This window comes from Camelus dromedarius, chromosome 5 (genome assembly GCF_036321535.1).
Source record: "Camelus dromedarius isolate mCamDro1 chromosome 5, mCamDro1.pat, whole genome shotgun sequence".
In the NCBI taxonomy this organism is placed as follows: domain Eukaryota; kingdom Metazoa; phylum Chordata; class Mammalia; order Artiodactyla; family Camelidae; genus Camelus; species Camelus dromedarius.
Genome location: NC_087440.1, coordinates 22,495,942 through 22,517,104, shown reverse-complemented (window position 1 = coordinate 22,517,104; position 21,163 = coordinate 22,495,942). Strand labels below are relative to the sequence as shown.

The following is a 21,163-nucleotide window of genomic DNA, read 5'->3' as shown; positions in this document are numbered from 1 at the left end:
TGATATATATGCTTTATAGATGACTATTTTCAGTGATATTTTAAATAGTTAGGAACTTTATTAGCTATATGAAGGGAGAACGTCATAAATGATTCTCAATTGCATATGGACAAGTAAGCATCCCATGGCCTTCAGGTTAAAATCCAAATAACTTAAATAAGCTGAGAGTCTTGATTTTTAACCCATATTTGCTTTTCCAGCCTCCTTTCTTGCCACTCTCACATATGTATCTCACCATTCAGGATTGCTTACCATTCCCCAAACTGTCAAGCCTGCAGGTATTTACATATGATGTTACCTCTGTCTAGATGGCTAGTCCCTCGTTCTTCATTTATCTGCCAACATCTTATTAAAATTTTTTTATACACACTGAAAAGTAGAAAGAATTTTGCCATGAATGTTCATATGGTCATCACCCAGATTTTACAATTCATATTTTGTTATACTTGATTTATCATATATTTGTAGTCCTCTTTATTTGGTAATTCCTATTGATCTTCAAGACTCAGCTCTGGTATCACTTATCTCAGAAAATCATCCCTTAACATCTTCTATTGTAATTGTTTACTAATCTCCGTTCTAAATTGAGAACTCTCTGAGGTTGGAAACTTTCTCATGTGTTTTTTTAATGTATTATGTCCGGTATATGTAGTTCACTTTCAGTACATTTTATTGATTGATGAAATGCCTGTAGTTTTGGAGACCATATAATTCTGAGTGTTTACTTCAGCCTCTCTTGTCTTTCTGTTTCTCAAAAACATCAAGCTTTTCCTTGCTTCAGGGCCTCTGTACATGTTCTGCCTAGAATGCTTTCCCACTAACCAACTCTTCACCTGCCTGCTAACTAATCATGTCTCAACTTAAATGTACTTTTCAAAGAAATCTCTGATTCTCACGCTAAATTATTATTTTTATATAGTTTTTATTCATACCACTCATCATACGTTTGATTTTGTATGTGTGGATTTTTTGTTTTAATGTTTGTTTCGCCATTAATTCCCAGTAGAGTAGGGACCATATTTGTTTCCTTTACCACTCTTTTTTCATCACTCAGCGTGGGATTGGGGGGGGCGGTGAGTGTTTTGTTTTTGAGTTTTTTTATTTAATGAATGTTGAATGACAGATTCACAGACTAAAAGAGCTTTAAAACCAACAGGACCTCGACAGTAATCTTGAATCTAGTTCTTCATTATATAGATGAGGAATATGAGATCCAGAGAGATTAAATGTTTTGTCGAAGCCTACACAGCTAGTTAGTGGCAGACTTCAAACTGGAATTCTAATCTCCTAACCTCTAACTCAGTGCTGTTTCCAATATACCACACAAATTTGAGGGATTTTTAGTAAGAAATATAATAGTATTTACTATGTCTATATTATTGTCATTATTAAGCTCAAGACCACATGTAATGTCTGCCAGAGTCTTAACATAGAGGATGAATATTCTTGATTCTTTGTTATAATAAAACTTAGACTCAGGTATTCAGACTTATCACAGTAAAATTTTCTGTGGATTTCATTTATTTCTCTGTCTTTTGCTTTTTGTGTTTGGTAACTATGTGAGTAAAAATGTTTGCTCTTGTTAAGGAAGATGAGAAAAAATAAAAATAGTATACTATAATGAAAGGATGCTCAGCATCACTAATCATTAGGGAAATTCAAATCAAAACCACAGTGAGCTATCAGCACATACCCATTAGGATGGCGATTATAAAAAAAAAAAAAAATCCAGAAAATAACAAGTGTTGGCTAGGATGTGGAGTAATTGGAACCCTTGTGCACTGCTGGTGGGAATTTAAAATGGTGTAGCTGCTGTAGAAAACAGTGGTTCCTCCAAAAATTGAAATAGAATTACCGTATGATCCAGCAAGTCCACTTCTGGGTGTATACCCAGAAGAAATGAAAGCAGGGTCTTGAAGAGATGTACACCATTGTTCATAGCAGCATTAATCACAGTTGTGAAAACGTGGAAGCGACCCATAGTCCTTTGACAGATGAATGGATACACAAAATGTAGTACTATGGCATTAAAAAGGAAGGAAATTCTGATACATACTGCAACATGGATGAACCTTGAAGACATTATGCCAAGTGAAATAAACCAGTCACAAAAAGACAAATATGATTTCTACTTACAAAGTACCTAGAGCAGTCAAATTCATAGAGAGAGAAAATAAAATTGTGGTTGTGGGGAGGTTAGTGAGGGAAGGGGGAGTTGTTTAATGGCTATAGAGTTTCACTTTTGCAAGATGAAAAGATTTCTGAAGATTGGTTGCACAAATATGTAGATGTGCTTAACTCTAAAGTGTACACTTAAAAATAGTTTAATTTTTAAGTATGTTATGCTAAGTCAAATAGCCACAGAAGGACAAATACTGCGTGATTCCATTTATATGAAGTGCCTAAAATAGTCAAACTCATAGCAGCAGAGAACAGAACAGCAGTTGCCAGGGCAGAGAGGAGGGGAAATGGGGAGTTGCTAATCAACTGGTTTAAAGTTTCAGTTATGCAAGATGACTGAATTCTAGAGATCAGCTGTACAACATTGTGCCTACAGTTAACAATATTGTATTGTACACTTAAAAATCTGTTAAGAGGGTAGATGAGTGGTTTAACCACAATAAACTTTAAATTTAAATTTAAGAAGTGGTTAATACAGTAAGTTTTATGTTAATTGTATTTTACCAAATTAAAAAAAATTTTTTAATCTTTAAAGTAATATAGTAAGTTTACCATAATAGGCAACATATCACTTGTTTTGTCCCCAGTCTTTCTTCTACGATAGCAAAATAACCATTCATTTAAAGGAGAGAGAAAAGATAAAGGACAGTAATCACCTTTTTTAAATATATGTTGTTTGTGTCAGTGTGCTTATTATCATTCATATTGAAAATCATATCCATGTTTGTTAAGTGCTTCTATATGGAATATTTTGGAGAATCAAATTGTCAAAATTAATAATATCACATTAATTCAGAATAAGACTTGGTCTTTATCTATAGTACTTTGGAGACCTAATTTACAGTGGTTTCATTAAAAATCGTACCATATATTCTCTGCCCTTAGGAATCCAATGCTTTGAGAAATAAGAAAAATTCTCGTCGAGTCAGCTTTGCAGATACTATAAAGTAAGTTGAAAAGAGAAGTAATTAAAATGTTACAGGTAATGCTTTTTTATGTGTCACACCAAATATGTTGGTACTAACATGATTTGGATAATTTGTTTTTCAATTAGATAAGCATTAGAAAATTGTTATTTAAAAGGCCGTTATTCAACATTATGCTTAAAAGAGAAACATTGAAAGCATCCCCTCTAAATTTTGAAGTGAAACAAATATGTCTTACTGCTGTTATTTAACATTGTATTGGAGGTGCTAACCAACAAAAATAAACTAGAGGAAAAAACAGAGTTATAAAAATTGGAAAGATGGGGATAAATCTATTATCTTTGCAGATTAATGATTGAATATTAAGAAAATCCAAGAATATCAATTGAAATACTTCTATAAACAATAAGTAGCAGGATATAAAATTAATATATGGAAATTAATATATTTTCTATATATAAATAAAAATCCAATTGAAGATAAATGTCCTTTTTTCCATTATATTTTATTTTGTTGCTGTAAATTTAATAATAAAAGCATATAAAGAAAGAATAAAACATTACTGAAACATACTAAATTAAGAATTGTACAAATGAAAACAAATTCCTGAATAAAAAGACAACATTGTAAAAGTGTCAGTTCTAAGTTATTAATTTAATATAATTCTTATATGTAGTGTTTTTATGACGATTTTCTTGATGCTCAGCAGTATATTTGTATTTCCTCATTTAATTGTTTAATCAAGAATTTTAAGATGCATATCTAGGTGGAAAAGGCAATTTTTGTCATTAATTTTTAGTTACACTGTAGTCAGCAAATGTTAATCTGTATTATTTTGATTTCTATTGAAATTTTCTGTGTGATCTTGTATATGATCAAGTTCTGATTCTGAAGTCAGATTTGGGTCTGCATTTTAGCTCTGCCACTTATCAGTTATATGACTTCATTTGTAGAATAATATAATTGTTATAATCATTAAAAATGCATGTAAAAATTATAGCATGGTGCTTGGCACAGTATGCATGCAAATATTCAGTGCCTTTTTATAATTGAAATAACATTCTACTTCTAATTAAAAAGAGCTTCCATATAATGAATGATGCTTAATATTAAAAGAATGAAATGAATTGGCCAGATTCTTCAAGGCAGATATCAAATGCTACTTCTCCAGAAGCTTACTGTTCTTAATCATCTCAATGAAAAGAGATCCCTTCCTCTGGAGTCCATGCAACCTTATCTGAAATGTTAATAACAAAAGCCAATTTATAATATAATCACTGTTGCCAATGCCTACTTAACAGTGAAAGCACCTTGAGGTCAAGGAATGTGTGTCAGACTCTAGTATATAGCCCCAGGTATATAGTGAGTGCTTAATAAATGTTGAATAAAAAGAATATTTTAGGTTATTGAGGGGGATAAAATAATGATTCTGTCAGAGTTCATTCAAAAACCATAACAGATTTTAATGTGGTAAACTAATTTTGACATTTGAAATATTAATTGTAGATGATGAAGCAAAGAGGAAGCTGAAATCAAAGTGTTATTTTACCTATCTCAGACTGTAATTTAACACCATAGGGTTCTAATTAAAACTTGCAGATTTTTAAAAAATCTTTATTTTCTTTTCTAGGGTATTCCAGACAGAATCTCATATGAAAATAGTGAGAAAGTCGGAAATTACAGGTAAATTTGTTACTGTAATCCCTGCTAAATTTGTTTTCTATATAATTTTTCTGTGGCTATCTAACCAGATAATTGATATAACTCAATGTCCATCTTATTGTTTAAAAAAAATAACTTGAGCCATGGGGGCAGGAAGTAAGTTGTGTAGTTAATAATTTTATTTTATTATTAATGTCTGTGTACAATTTTTCTAATGCTTTTATAAGTGTATTGTTGAAAAGCTTTAATCTTTTCTTTATTTATAGAAACAGAAGCAGGAGGAAATGTTCTGTTTATACAGTAAGTAAGAAAAATATGATGCAAATTATACTTTAAAAGTTATTTATTCCTTAAAAAAGTTGTTTATTCCTATTAAATGAAGTGATTTTTAAGTTAATGTTGTTTTTGTCTTTTATTTTGTCTCCCTTTTATGGAATACTTAGGCTTAACTCAGGAAACAAATTTTTGCATAATTTAATATACTGCCATAGTTGATAAGTATGTGCTTTGTATAGCTTATCCTTTTAAGAGTGATGAAACACTCTACTTTCATATATAAATCCTTAAATACATCAGCTCGTACAAAACAATAAATACCAAATCTTCAGATCGTTTTCATTAAATTAGTTTTTCTTATAATAATATTAATACAAAGATAGTTAAATAACAGTAGAGCTTGAACAAATGAAAAGATGCTTATCTTCATTCATCATAAGAGGAATACAAACTTAGACTACATTGAAATATAATATTTCATCTAATCAGTTAAGAATATAAATAAAATGTCACTCATTGCTAGTGCTATAAACTGTAGAAAGCAATCGGCAATATAATTCAAAATTTTAAATGCACATCCCCTGTAGCTCAGCAATTTCATGTCAGGAAATTTATCTTACCAATACATTTGTAAATGTTTAAAATGATGAATATATAAAATTATTCACTGCAGCATTTACTTTAATAGCAAAAGATGTAAAAGACCTAAAAGTCTATCAGGAGCTGGTTAAATAAATTACAGTTTTTACATCTAATTGACTAATGTTGAGCTGGAAAAATAAGACTCTATATACTGGTACAGAGAAATCTCTAAGCCATGTTACTTAGGCTCCTTACCAATAACTGCTATTGATAATTTTGGATGTCCTTGCAGAAATTTTATATGTGTATTCAAATGCATGTTTATCTTTTGCTTTTAAAAAAATGAGATCTCTTAATGTCTTGTGTAACACTTTCCACATTGTTACATATAGATCTACCTAAGTCTGTTATAATCTATCATATGTCTGTACCAACATTTAGTCAGCTCCCTATTGATGGACATTTGAGTTGTTTCCTTTTACTTACCTTTTTTAAAGGCTAAATAATTTCCTAAAAATGAGTTGCTTTATAGGTCATCCTTAAAAAATATAAGGAGCATGTATTAAATATATTTTTATAGTATTCTTGAAATTAATAAACCATTAAGACCAATCTGGAAAATTCCTTTAATTGCCTTGTAATTTTTTCCACCAGTTTAGGTGAGTCGTTTTTTTAAAGATAACTTTGGAGTTTTCTGCCAGTCACAATATGAAAACCTTTCACCTTTCCTACTCTTTCAACTATTGTGATTGTTGCTAATTGTCTGGGGTATAGATTTTGAAACTACTTTTTAATTTTTAGGAATGAGAATCCAGAAGATAACTGCTGTGAGATTACTGGTGAGTATGACCAGAATACTTTTCTCATTATATATTTTTCTCTTCATCTAGATTCCTTGGAAAGTAATATGTAAGAGAACCATGGAAAAAAATGTGGAGGGAGAATTGCTACATAAAATCTTTTAAAATTTCACAAATGTATTTCTCTCAAACCTATTTTCCTCTTGTTCTCTTGAACTCCCATTCACTCTGTCATTCACTCAAGTCAGGAATTGAGTCCTTTTTTAACTTTTACTTCTTTGCCCCCATTCATTTGGCCCTACTCACTTTCGATTGTCTCCTAAATATCTTGCAAATCTGTTACTTATTCTCTATCCATATTGCCGGTATTTGAATTCAGGTCCCCACTCTGCTTTCTTGGTCTATTGTATTTAGTTTCTTATCCTTTGATCCATTCTACATGTTTGTAAATCTGATCATATTACCTCCCAGCTTAAAATTGTTCAGTGACACTTTATTGCTTACAGGATAAAGCCCACACTCCTTAGCATAAACTTAGAAAGCCTTTTATAATTTGGCTTGTCTTTTTCTCCAACCTTATCTTCTGGCCTTTATAGACATCCTATGCTGTAGCTCATGAATAACTATTTGCAGTTTTACATGTGGACTTTTTTCCTGCCCAAATTAGTTTGTAAATGCTATTTCCACTACCTAGAGTGATCTTCCTAATCCAATTTGTCTTAACAGTCTTCTCGCCTTTAACTTAACTTTAGTGCTATTCGAAGTCCACAAACTGTTACAGTCCATGACAGAAAAAGAATTTGTGCTAGAATATAAATCAACTATGGCAATAGACTACTGTTTAGTTAGCTGACCTTTTTTTTTCTTAGCAAAGCTTTCTTGATGAAGGAAATATTGCATAATTTACATTGACTGCAAGCTTCTTATCTCATCATGAATTAATTGATAATAAGCAGTACTGGCTTGAGTCGAGGCTTCTCTGTCAAAACCAAGGAGTTCAGTCACTAGTTCTGTGCTCTCACAACACTCCTTTTATTTTTCAGTCTATTGTAGAATTTATCATATTGTACTTTAGGTATTTATTTTTGGCTCTTTAATTAAACTAAGAACTCTTGAGTCCAGAAATTTTGTCCTGTTCTTTGTGCTTTAGTATATAGTTGAGTTTTGGGGCACAGTATTTGTTCAATAAATGATTGAAAGCTTGATGTATCATTCATCATTCAGTGGAGGTTGCCATAAACTCTATAAAATATTCTAAAGATTTGCCTTCAAACATATTTTAAAATGTATTTCTTGTTTTATTATAGCATCTTTTTTATTTCCAAAGTTGTTTGTTACCTAAACCTTTATATTTCATTTCTAAAATATCTTGCAAATCATTCCTTATTTCCATTCTTATTGTCTCTTGTCCTAACATAAACTTCCAATGTGTTGTATCTGAACTATTATAGTAGCTTCCTTATTGGTTTATCTTCTATTGAATCTACATTTTTCTCCTTCTCCTGAATTATTTTTATAAAATGCACATCTCATCATGGGAACATCTAGATTCCTTAACATAGGAAAAAAGATGCTTCAAAATCTTACCCTTGTATTTGAGTCTTATCAGTTGGTACTCTTTAATATGTAACTTCTACTGTCCAGGAAATAAAAATGGAGAAGTGAAGGAGAAAAAGAAGTGGTCCATACTTTCCACCTTTAAAATCTCTACCACATTTTAAAACTATTTGTCACACAGAGACTATAATAATCAGTGATCTCTCTGTCTCTAAAATTGGACAATTAAGAGCCATAAGGACGTAACTGACTATACCTCAATTTTTTAAAAAATTCTTGGTGAAATTTAATAAGTAAGTCCTTAGGAAGGAGTTAGTAACTGAAAAGCTTTAGTAAATACTTGTAATTGATGAAGCATCTAAGAAAAGGAAAATCAAGGGGCAGGGTATAGTTCAATGGTAGAGTGCGTTCCTAGCATGTACGAAGTCTTGGGTTCAATCTCAGTACCTCCTTTTCAATCAATCAGTCAGTCAATCAGTCAGTCTAATTACCTCCCTTCTCCCCCACCAAAAAAAAAAAAAAGAAAAGGAAAATCAGGCTCTTGGTGATATATTTTTGTCCTTGACTATAGTTTTTCTTTTTACTCAATAGGAATGAACACATTGCTTTGTGCTCCCATTCAAACCCAGATGCAACAGAGAGAGGTATGAGTTCATGCAAGTCTTTCATATTTTAATCTTCCTTGATACTTAAAATGTTTAAAGCACACAAACATTTAATGGTAATGACATGATTTAGGGATTACTTATCAAAATAGACCAACATAAACTGCAAAAACTTCCTACCTTTCCAGTTAACTAAGAATAGTTAAATCATTGCTGGTTTAAATAGTAGAGAAATATATTAATTATATCTGGACTTCTCAAACGTTAGTGGGCATGTGAATCATTTCAAGATTTTTTTAAAATACAGATTCTTTTCCATTAGATCTGGGGTAGGTCCTGAGATTCTATACTTTTAACAATCTCCTAGGTGATATAGTGCACTGGTCCACAGACCATACTCTGAGTAGCAAAGAGTTAGACCATGTCCTTACAAATAAAACCACTGCCTTCGAGGAGAATCCAATTCCCAAGAATACAGAGTGTACTATAAATTAGCCATCATGCGCTTATTCCTTCCAAGTCTTTTTTACTTAGAATGAAAATAACCCTCTAATAAAATAATCTAGAATTTTCATTATAGTTACATTTGATATTGTCAGTCTTTTCATTTTTTAGTCATTCTAGTGGGTATATAATTAACCTTGAACTTTTAATTTGTTCAAAAACACTAAAAATATTCAGAGACTTTAGAAAAAATTTTAGTAACAAATTACACGCTACACACCACACCATTGATTGAAACAAACCAACATATTATGAAACCATTTATGATTGTTTATATAATACTCTTTAAATAGTACATATTGTAAAATACCTTTTTAGAAGTTTGCATTTGATCTGACCTCTTATATTTTGCTTTCATTGTAGATTTCAATTGCAGAACACAACCATGAAAGGAAACATTCAAATGAACAGACAGTCATCTTTTCAGATGAAAATCAGATGGACCTGACGGCAAGTCACACCGTGATGATTACCAGAGGCCCTTTAGATTGTACCAAAAGTGTAAAGTCCACCAAGATAGATACCACATCATTTCTGGCTAAGTTAAAGCTCCATACTGAGGATTCAAGAATGAAAAAAGAATTAAATTTTTCCATGGATCAAAACACGTCTTCAGAAAAGAAAATAAATTTCAATGACTTTGTGAAAAGATTGAAAACAGGAAAATCAAATGCTTCTTCTCCTTTCACAGGACCTGATAAAGAAAATTCTGAGATACCTATTCATTCCAAAGAATCAAATAGGACCTCTTCTATACATCAAATGCATGTATCTGTTAATGTAGATGAAAGTAGCGGTAATATGACTAGAATCTTTAGAGAACAAGATGATGGGATGAATTTTATCCAATGTCATACAGCCAATATTCAGACTTTGGTTCCCACATCTAGTGAGGCCAGCTTAAGGAAATTTAAAGGTGATGATACTACAATTTATGGTGATGACTTTATGGACTTAACAAGTAACCATACTACACAGATGTTACCTTCAGCAGATAATCTGTCTGAAATAGAAAATCAAACTCAGAATGTCATGATGGATGTTTCAACAGGTTATGGAACTAAAGCTCTGGGACAGAAGGCAATCTTTAAGGATAAACTGAATGATGCTTTTCAAGACCCTTCCTTAAACCCTAAATGTGAAATACATGCTACCAGAAATCATATTGCAGGGACAGAAACTCACACAGTCACACAGGCATCTAACCAAGATATCAGAACATTGGCCAGGATCCCAGAATTTATTTGTTCCAGTCCAGCTATTCAAGAGTGTAAAACATTTTTCTATTCTAGTTGTAACGATGCCATGGAACTGACCAAGTGTTTCTCAAGTATGAGAGAGGAGAAAAATTTGCTAAAGCATGACACTGATTATTCTAAAATGTATCCCAATCCAGATGCCATCTCTCTTTTCAGAGAGAAAACTATTTATTCAGGAGAGGATAGCATGGACATTACCAAGAGTCATTCAGTTGCAATAGATAATCAGATTTTTAAACAAGATCAGGCAAATGTACAGATAGCAGCTGCACCAGTATCTGAAAAAGAAATGATGCTCCAAAAGCACGTAATCGTGTCAGAGGTTGAGGAAATGAACATAAATTATAGCTCAGTTCCACATGCGTCTAAGGAAAGATTACAGCAGAGCCTGGAAAATCCTTTATTTCTTTCATTGACTGACAAAAAGACTGAAATCTTCACAGATGAAGATATGGATTTGACTAAAAGTCACACAGCTAACTTAGGAAGTCAGTCTCCTCTTGCATCTTACAGTCTAGCACCTGAGAATATTACTAAATCTCACTCTCACAGCAAAAGCCCTTCAGATGAATGGAAAGAAATCACCAAAGGTCATATTGAACTGTCCCAACAACCAAACATAATATCTAAGAACATCCCAACTGACACCTTGGACAAAGAAAAAGATCAAATTTTGAAGATTTCTTCCCATCTTGATAAAGATTCTCCTCAGTCACCTGATATTAACAAGGACATAGCAACAAGCCATGGTATAGTATACTCTGGTGGAGATCTTGATAAACAACTACCACTGAGAAACAGGAGAAATACAGTTTCTTGTGAACAATCTTTGTTTCCTACTACAAAGCCATTATTTTCATTAGAAGAACAATATGCCATGAAAAGTCATATTGCTGTTAACAATCAAACGGTGAAATCTGTACCAGGCCAGAATTCTAAACTACTTGAGCCACTAAGGAAAAGTTCAGGCAATCCCAGGCCTGACTGTTCTCATGACAAGGTAATTGTTTGTTCCGAGGAGGAGCAAAATATGGATCTAACCAAGAGTCACACTGTTGTCATTGGATTTGGTACTTCTGAAGTAGTAGAACTGGGCAAGACTAATTTAGAAAACGGTAACAGCCAGCTAACAACAGTAAACAGACAAACAGCCATAAAAGCTGAAAAATGTAATGAAAGTCCTATAGAAAAAACTGGAGTATTTACTTCTAATGATATTATGGATGTGTTGGAGGACAAAAGTGTACAGAAAACTAGTATTCTAAGTGAAAAGCAAGATGTTAAAATTTGTGGAAGGAAAAGTGTTGGCAGATTAAAAATTGATAAGACTATTGTATTTTCAGAGGGAGATGAGAATGATATGGATATCACCAAGAGTTATACAGTGGAAATAAATCATAGACCTTTATTAGATGAACATGATTCCCATTCAATGCCTTTGGCAAGAAGTTCTAAAACTCTTTTGTATACATGTGGGCAGGATGACATGGAGGTCACCAGAAGTCACACAACTGCCATAGAATGTAAAACTGTCTCACCAGATAAAAGAACCACTAGGCCTGTGGACAAAACTATAATGTTTATAGATAATCATGAGGAACTAGAAATGACAAAGTCCCACACTGTTTTCATTGACTACCAAGCAAAGGAGAGAACTCTGCTTCTAGACAAACCTAACTTTGAACTATTCAAAAGAAAAAGCTCAGAAAAATCAAAAGTGACACCGACTCCTGCTGAGGAGAGTGTTTTCTTTCCAGAGAATAGTGAAAAAGTCAGCCAGCTAACACCACCTGGGGAATGGTCTAATAATGATCCTTTGGAGAAAGCTGTAGCATTTGTAACTGGTGATAATGTGGAAGTGTCTAAATCAACCATTTGTAAAAATGATAAAAATGTACAAAAGCCTGGGTTTCTGAATGAAACTCTATCAGGCAAAAGTCACAGAAGGAAAAGCCTTAGACTCAAAAATGGCGAGACCATTGCATTTTCAAAGAATGATAAAAATGATACGGATATCATCCAGAGTTGTACAGTGGAAATAAATAATAAAAGTCCCCTGGAAGATAGAGAGGACTGCCATTTAGTGCCTTTAGAAGGAACTTCTAAAACTATTTTGTATACATGTGGGCAGGATGAAATGGAGCTCACCAGAAGTTATACAACTTCCTTAGAATGTAAAACTGTCTCACCAGATAAAAGAACCACTAGGCCTATGGATAAAACTGTAATGTTTGTAGATAATCACAGTGATCTGGAAGTTACTAAGTCCCACACTGTTTTCATTGATTGTCAAACCACAGAGAAAATACTTCAAGAGTGCCCTAAATTTGGAATAACAAAAGGAAAAACCTTGGGTGTTTCTTTTCCTAAGGATGGTAGCTCTGTTCAAGAAATCACTGAAAAACAAGCACTGGCTGTAGAAAACGAAATTGCTCTTCACACTGAGCAAAAGCATTGTGTGATACCCTTTGTTCCTACTAACGTGTTGTCTAGAGGTCAAGATGAGACAGAAATCAAATTCCATAGCACTGCTGTGGATGAAGAGGTCATGAAAGTTGTAGACCAGGCCTGTACATTGGAAAAAGCCAAAATGGAAAGCTGTCACTTAAATAGTACAGATGGAAGAAATGTGGACTTTACAAACACTCCTGCAGCTGCTAGTTGTGGATCCAGTGATAATTATTCCTGTTTACCTAATGTTGCTTCCTTTTTTGATAATTTGGAGGGGAATGTCATGTCCTCATGTGATAAAGATGTAAAAGCCAGTCATTGCCCAGTGCAAAATGATCTTACTTATGCAAAAGATTTAGCCCGTAAATATTACTTGAAATCTGAGGGACTGCCTCTCTCTGCTCCTTGTTCTTTGTTACGGAATGAAAAAGTTGTTCAATCCAATACCCAAGGACAGTTAGACAGTGTCACAACAGTGCCCAAAGATCAAGATCTGATTAAGGAACCCCAAAACCTATTAGCTAATGAAACTTTAATATGTGGTGAAGATGTGGGGGAAATGACTAAACTTAACTCAAAACAAGTATCTTTTAAGCTTCCAAAGAATCAGATGGAGGCCTTTGTTGATAATGTGGAACATAGTTTAAAGAAGACCTTTGTTGGTGATGTTTGTGTTGCTTCTCAGCATCATCTGTCAACTCGGCTACCATCATTACCTCAACAAGGGCAGAATATTGTCAATAAAGATGAAGCAGTATTGTCTAAAGATGGAAATAAGAATTTAAATATTAGAGGAAATTCCTCTGTACCCACATGTGAAAACGAGTCTGAAATGCTCAATGAGAAACAGTTTACCATAGCCTGTAAAAAAGAACTGAAGAAAAATATTGAAACAGCTAAATGTAACACAACTATAGATTTCCACAGTAATTCAGACTTGACTAAGCAGCTTATTCAAACTCATATCAATCCTAGAGAAGTATCAGATTCTATAATTTCATCCAATGCTGCACCTTTTAGTAGTGTCAAACCAAATCTGAATAGTTTGAATGAGAAAACTGAAGAATTTTTAGATTTCCAACCTGTTCATATACCACCTCCAAAACAATTACATGACTTAGTAAATAAGGCACACAGTGATACAAGTATAATGCAAGCCACAGAAATAGATAATATTAACATAGTGTCTAGCAATGTTAAAGATGATAGAGATGAAGAAAATAAAGTTTCTCACAGTGGAGCTGAAACCAACTCTGTACCGTTAATGACAGTTGTAAAAGATAAAGCAAGGAGATGTTCTTTGGGAATATTTTTGCCCAGATTGCCAAATAAGAGAAATTGTAGTGTCACTGGTACTCATGACCTGAAACAGAGTCCAGCAGACACAACTGATTTAAGTCGCTTAGAAACTCAGGCAGTCTCCAGTAAGGATTCAGGCATTGGATTTGTTGTAGCTAAACTGAACTTAAGTCCATCACAGTATATAAATGAAGAAAATCTTCCTATATATCCTGGTGAGATTAATTCCTCAGACTCAATTAGCATAGATACTGAGGAAAAGGCTTTGACTGAACCATGCCAAAAAGAGATTTCACCATCTGAAAATAAAATGGAAGAAACCTGCAATAACCAAAAAAGAACCTGGGTACAAGAAGATGATGATGATATTCAGAATGAGAAAAAAATCAGAAAAAGTGAGATTAGGTTTAGTGGTGCTGCCCAAGATCAGGAGGTAAGAAGCTCTGTCTTGAACTAAGAAATGCTCTTGATGTTTTAAAAAGTTGAGTATTCTTGAATTTTAGTTTTAATCTTGAGTAAGCAGGAATTGATTATTTCCAACTATAGGCCTGGAGAAATATTCCTATGCAGAGTCTTAAGAAATTCATTGGCAGGTAGACTTAAACACAATTTGAAGTGACAAATGGTCACAAAAAAATGAAGTGGAAAGTAGTACAAAAATTAATGTTGAAATTGTGTAGTTAATTCTAAATATTCTGTCACTTCTAGTGATTTGTCATTGTGGCTTTGCATATGAGAATCTCTAGGGTATATGTAACTGGAAAAATCACCTTCAGTGTTAAAATATTGGAGGGTATGGGGGAAGGTATAGCTCAGAAGTAGAGTGCATGACTAGCAATCATGGTGTTCTGGGTTCAGTCCCCAGTACCTCCATTTTAAAAAAACCTAATTATCTCCCCCATCCCCCCAAAAAAGTTTACGGTGTATGTCAATTATATCAATAAAACTAGAAGGGGAAAAATAATTATTAAAAAATTCTGGAGGGTAGAAAGCTTTTTTATTATGCAAACTGCATAAATAAAAGCTTAACTGAATTTTCTTGGCCAATGAGAAAATATAGAAGCTGAGTCCATTTCTTTTGAGAATGGAAGAATGCCTAGATCAAGCCCAGTATCTCAAAGAGAGTGAGATTTTGTGTTTATTAAAAAAAAAAAAGTAATAGATTTTAAAAGTTGAGGGAACACTGATTTGAATAACTTGGAGATGATACAACTTGTCACTCAAGCTGATTTTTACAGGTGGAGAAATAAAGATTAGAAAGTGTTTTAAGGGTCATAGAAAACAAAGTTTAAACTCTGTTAAGAAATATGTAAGTAAGCTTAGAAAATGATTTTGGTGGTTCTGTAAGGCAAGGTTCTGAGGAAATGGTTCATCTATGAAGCTTTGAGAAAGTAACAGTAATATAAAATGTGTAACTGAATAGGTTCTATGAAAACTAGTATTATTTTGTTTAATAAACATTTATTGAGTATCTTTTGTGTCCTGCATACTGCTTAGGTCCTGGGAATGCATCCGTGAGAATTTACAGACAAAAATCTTCTCATGGAGCTTACATTCTGCCATGGAGACAAAGAATATATTATCGTTAAAAACATAAATAAGTTGGTAGATGAAAATGGCATTTAAAGCTGTAAAGTCAAATGGTTAAAATGGTAAAAATAGAACCATATGATCTATTTGACTTCAGCTAAAGGAAATTAGCTGGTCACCTGAGAAAGGAAGTACTAAAGCCTGGAAATAAGTTTCTTCTCTGTACTCTAGACAAGGCTACCATATACAGCCAATATTCTGTTCTGGTTTTCTGCCCGTGGTAGTCCTGACCCCTATGGCTTGTAGTTGAATAATTGGATACATCAACATTTGGTAGCTCATAGGATCTGGTGATAACCTAGATGCCTCTGAGAAACAATTTGCCTGTACGGTATAATGTATAAAGTTATTTCCATATATTTTTAAATACAACTACTTTGAACTCTAAGCCTAGTTACTTATTCTAATTGTTTACTAAGGTGTTTTGTATGATTATAGATAAATTTTATGTTAGAAGTAGTATTTCTGTTAGCATTTAACAAACATTTAATCTTTATAAGTATAGCATCATGATTTTACCTGTATGATGTTCCTTTTTTGATCATTTCAGATTTTTGATCACCATGATGAAGGGGATATAGATAAAAATGCTGACAGTGTATTGATAAAAAGCCTAAGCAGGACCCCATCTAGTTGCAGCAGTTCTCTGGATTCGATCAAGGCTGATGGGACCTCTCTGGACTTTAGCAGTAAGACCTTCATGAAGACTAAATAACAGAAGTCATCTGCTTCCTTAACCAATAATAAGTGTATTTAATTCAGGAGATATTTGAAATTTGTATAAGCTTTTTGGGAGTTATAAATAGTTGATAAGTAAAATATTTAGTTTATTTTTATTCTTAGTTATTTTGATAAATTGAGAAATGTTATACTGCAAGAAAGATTTTCTTAAGAGGCTTATAATTAGTAGAGAAACATGGAATGGAGGCTTAAAACTGTAATACACTTTGCCCTGCGAATGACTGACTTCCCAGAAAGATCCCAGCAGATAGCTTCAGGAGCATGAACCACACATAAATCTGAACAACTGAAATTAAGTTTACAATTTAATTTTGGATTGTTCATTACCTGAATTTGCTTTACTTCTAGCGCACCCTAATAGTCAAATGGAATCACAGTTTCTCGGAGACACCATTTGTGAAGAGAGCTTGAAGGAGGTATATTAAAGTATTTCTCATTTCTAACGTAACTAATTTCCTTGTTTTGTCTTTTCTTGTTTTTGTCTTTTTTTCTTTTTTATTTATTATATTTTGTTTTTTCTTGTTTAATTTTTAAAAAATCATTAAATATTTCAAATATATAGAAAACTAACTTATTTTTTGTTAAGCCCCAACATGACAATTTATTATATGGAGTAGAAATCATGATTGGAAGACCTGTTTTATTATTTTTTTCCCAATTCTACTGTTACTGAGTAACCTTAAGAAATACTGTTAGATAAAATCTGCTCATGTATAGCCTATAAATATCTGGATAATATTTCCGCAATTAAATCCGAAGTACTTTAAGCTACTTAGAAACAAATGAGGTGGTTATAGTCAAGATGAGTTCACCTTGAATGATCATGCAAACATTTTTTTCTTTCCTCAGAAACTCAAAGATGGAAGAATAACAATAAAGGAGTTCTTTATACTTCTTCAGGTCCACATTCTGATACAGAAACCCCGACAGAGCAATCTCCCGGCTAAAGTAAGTTCAGTTTCTTGACAAAATAGTTACCTCAGTTAAAATATATTGTACTTGTTTACTAAACTGCATCGAAACCAGTATTTATTAAAAAACAAAGGATCAAAGGAAGCAAATTTTCCTACAGAAAGTTTTCCCATAGAAGGTACATTTGGGTTTAAAAAGGTAGAAACATTTTTTTCTCATTTCTTGCCATCTATTTTGTCTTTTATACTTTTTCCTGAACATGTACTTCTTCCTATTATTATGAAAACTAGAGTATAGCAGAAGTTTTTAATAAACATTTTTCAAAATCAAAAATATATACGATCATAGCTTAAGTAATACAATCAACAAACTCAGTTTTAAAAATTAATAGAAAAACTTTTATCACTTACAAAATTAAATAATATTTTTCAACTTAAGTCTGTCAAAAAATTTTTTTTATTAGTTATGCTGTTGGCCGTGAAGAAAATGTTAACAAATGGAAAAAAATGGAGATTTCATGGACATCATAATCTGATCTTAGTTCAATAAAATTAGAACTAATAAAAGGACTAAAACATCTAAGCTTCTTGGAAATTAAGAAACACATTTCTAGATAACTCTTATATCAAAAAGAAAATCAAAACTATTTAGAAAGCATGTAAAGTAGAACATTTAATAGCAAATCTATGGGATATACAGCAAAAAATAATATTTAGCAGGAAATTCAAAACTTTAGATAACTGTTATGGAAGAGAACCTAAAAATAAAGTGCTTTTTAATACTCACTTTAAGAAGTTGGAAAATGAACAATAAAATAACATTCATACAAAAGGCAGGAAGACAGAATTAAAGCAGGTAGTTGGTAAAGTTAATGATACAGAAAACAAAAATTAGTAGGAAAGATAACAAGTCCAAAACCTGGTACTTTGGAAAGACAATAAAATAAGAAAACTGTTAGTCTAATTAAGAAAAAGGAGAAAGCTAAAATACAGATGAGTGAGAAAGAAGACATGTCCACAGATTAAAAGAATTTTTTAAAATTCATCAACTATGATGACAAATTTTAAGACCTAGATGATTTTTTAGAAAAATATAAATTACCAGAATTAACCCAAGATCTGGAAAACTCTCATTAACTACCACTGAAATTTTTATTTTACAATTTACCATTAAAATTGTCACCAAGACCTGATGAGTTCTAACTTTCAAAGAGTAGAGCCACACATACATGAACATTTGGTTTATGACAAAGATGCCCCTGCAGAACAGTGGTCTTTTCTATTAGTGGTGTTGCACCAGTTGGATATCCACAGGGAAAAAAATGAACCTTGACCCATACTTCACACTATACATAAAAATCAATTCTATATAACACTAAACAGCACAGTTGACAAAATTAAAAATTGAACTTCATCAAAATTTAAAACGTGTGTGCTTCATCAAGAAAGTGAAAAGACAACCCACAGAATGGGAGAAAACATTTGCAAATCATACATCTTATAAGAGACTTGTATCCAAAATATGTGAAGAACTCTTTCTACTCAAAAAAGACAACCCAATTAAAAATAGTCAAAGATCAGAACACACATTTCTCCAGAGAAGATATGCAAATGGCCAATAAACACAAGAAGACAAGTTAAGCATCATTAATCATTAGGGAAATGCAAATTAAAATTAGTTACTACTTCACACTCACTAGGATGGCTTTAGTCAAAAAGACAGAAAATAACAAGTGTTGGCAAAGATGTGGAGAAATTGGAATTTTCATACATTGCTGGTAGGAATGTAAAACGGTATAGTGACTTTGGAAAACAGTTGAGTATTTCCTCAAAAAGTTAAACACAGAACTAACATGACCCAGCAGTTCCACTTCTAGATATATACCCAAGAGAACTAAATATATTCATCTACAAAAAAAAAATTTACATGAGCTTATTTATAATAGCTGGAAAGAGAACCGATTAGGGGCTATAATGGGGGTGGAGGAGAATGGGGAATGACAGCTAATGGGTACAAGACTTCTTTCAGGGGAATGAAAATGCTTTAAAATTAGCTTGTGGTTGATGGTTGCACAGCTCTGTAAATAGATTTTAAAAATCATTTAATTGTATACTTAAATGAGTGAATTATATGATGTATAAATTAAATCTCAACAAAGCTGTTTAGAAAAATCAGTTACAGGAGGATTGTATATCTAAACATGAAATCAAATCAAAATCAAAAATGGAAACTGGGAAGATAGGCATGCATCTTTTGGGTCCCCAACCTCATTATTTTTATCACCATAGTACCCCTTCCCACTAGAATCCCCTTGCCTCAGCTGTAGATGGGGAGTAGAAAGATGCCTAGGTATGCATCCAGAGTCTACACCAGAGTCTACACCTGTCTCAGGAAAAGTAGAAGGAGTACCAGGGGACCAGGATAAAACAGAGGGGAAGAGTAGGAAAAGAGAGGATGCTGACAGAGTAGAAGAGGGAGAGGATATACGTCAGGAGCTAACCTTTGAGAGTGTGTATCTTCCCCTTTCTTTTCAGGCCTTGCAGAGGTCAGGAGGGGCAGTGTTAGGGAAATAGGCCTGGGAACAAACCCATCAAGATGAAAAGAGAGATCATGCTATCTCAGGAGAGAAATTTTAAAATCCCAAAGTAGAGAAAAGACAAAGAGATGGAGTATGTATGGGCCATGTAAAATGAGGTTTACAGCTGTGAGTATCTATTCCAGAACTTGGATAACTGTGAGTCTCTTTTAGGGTGGAACTGGGGAGAGTGTTCTTGAGGCAGCCTGGGAAGATGTGAGGCAGCCCTCATAGATACATGTACAGCACCCATATGTTTATGTACAGCACCCACATATGTGTGTGCAGTTGCAGGAGCTCAGCTGGCAACACCAGCAAAAGGTATTATGTAGAAAAACTGAATCACTATATTGTGTAACAGGAACTAGCATAGTGTTTTAGGTCAGTTATACTTCAGAAACAAACTCATAAAAAGGATCATATTTGTGGTTACCAGAGGTGGGCAGTGAGGGCAGGGGGAATTAGATCAAGACTGTCAAAAGGTACTAGGATGTAAGGTATAAAGTGATAAACGACAAAAGTTGTTAAGAGAGCAAATCCTAAGAGTTCTCATCACAAGGAGAAACTTTTTTTCCTTTAATTTTGTATCTATGTGAGATAATTGATGTTCATGAAACTTACTGTGATAATCATTTCATGATATATGTAAATCCATTATGCTGTAAACCTTATACAGTTCTGTATGTCAATTATATCTCAGTAAAACTGAAAGAAAGAAAAAAAAGTGCTATGGTAGCACCGCCTAACCTCCTTCATGCCCAAGGAGTGGCTCAGGTCAAAATACTATAACTTACACCCTTTCTGTGAGGTTGAGAACTATTGCATGTACTCCTACCAGGCCTGAAATACCCAAGACCTGATTGTGCATCCACTTAATCAAACTAGGTAAGTCAAGGGGAGAGAGTGGCTTATGCACATAGTCCTGGGCTCAAGGTGCAGCAGATTGACCCATATATTGCATACAGCATGGGCAACTGCATCCATTATGCACACACAGTTCATGAGCCTAATATCTACTACTAAATATCCACTGACACTTGCATTTTCTGGGTCAATCTCTGGGAACGTGGTCCTGTGTTTCACTTTGTGGTTATGAAGATTCAAGAGGAACCTACTGTTTTTTGAAAAACCTTAACTAATGTGGGAATTTTCAAACATACACAAAAATAGATAATAGTTTAATGAACTCCTCGTCTATCCATCACCAAACTTCAAAAATTGTCAACTCTTGTCTCTACAGTCT

The 21,163-nt window shown here is 33.2% G+C and overlaps 1 protein-coding gene across 2 annotated transcripts in view; it reads left to right on the top strand.

Moving 5' to 3' along the window:
• The window catches only part of KNL1 (kinetochore scaffold 1), a 48,243-nt gene that overhangs the window by 8,659 nt on the left and 18,421 nt on the right, over positions 1–21,163 (top strand). The window contains exons 5-13 of one of the 2 annotated variants that reach the window (XM_031453294.2): positions 3,067–3,128; positions 4,738–4,790; positions 5,036–5,069; positions 6,429–6,466; positions 8,576–8,628; positions 9,457–14,535; positions 16,243–16,381; positions 16,782–16,849; positions 17,283–17,381. In XM_031453294.2, the coding sequence (XP_031309154.1) occupies positions 3,067–3,128; positions 4,738–4,790; positions 5,036–5,069; positions 6,429–6,466; positions 8,576–8,628; positions 9,457–14,535; positions 16,243–16,381; positions 16,782–16,849; positions 17,283–17,381 (5,625 nt within the window). The remainder of the gene's footprint in view (positions 1–3,066; positions 3,129–4,737; positions 4,791–5,035; positions 5,070–6,428; positions 6,467–8,575; positions 8,629–9,456; positions 14,536–16,242; positions 16,382–16,781; positions 16,850–17,282; positions 17,382–21,163) is intronic. The other variant, XM_064485726.1, reaches the window with a different exon arrangement.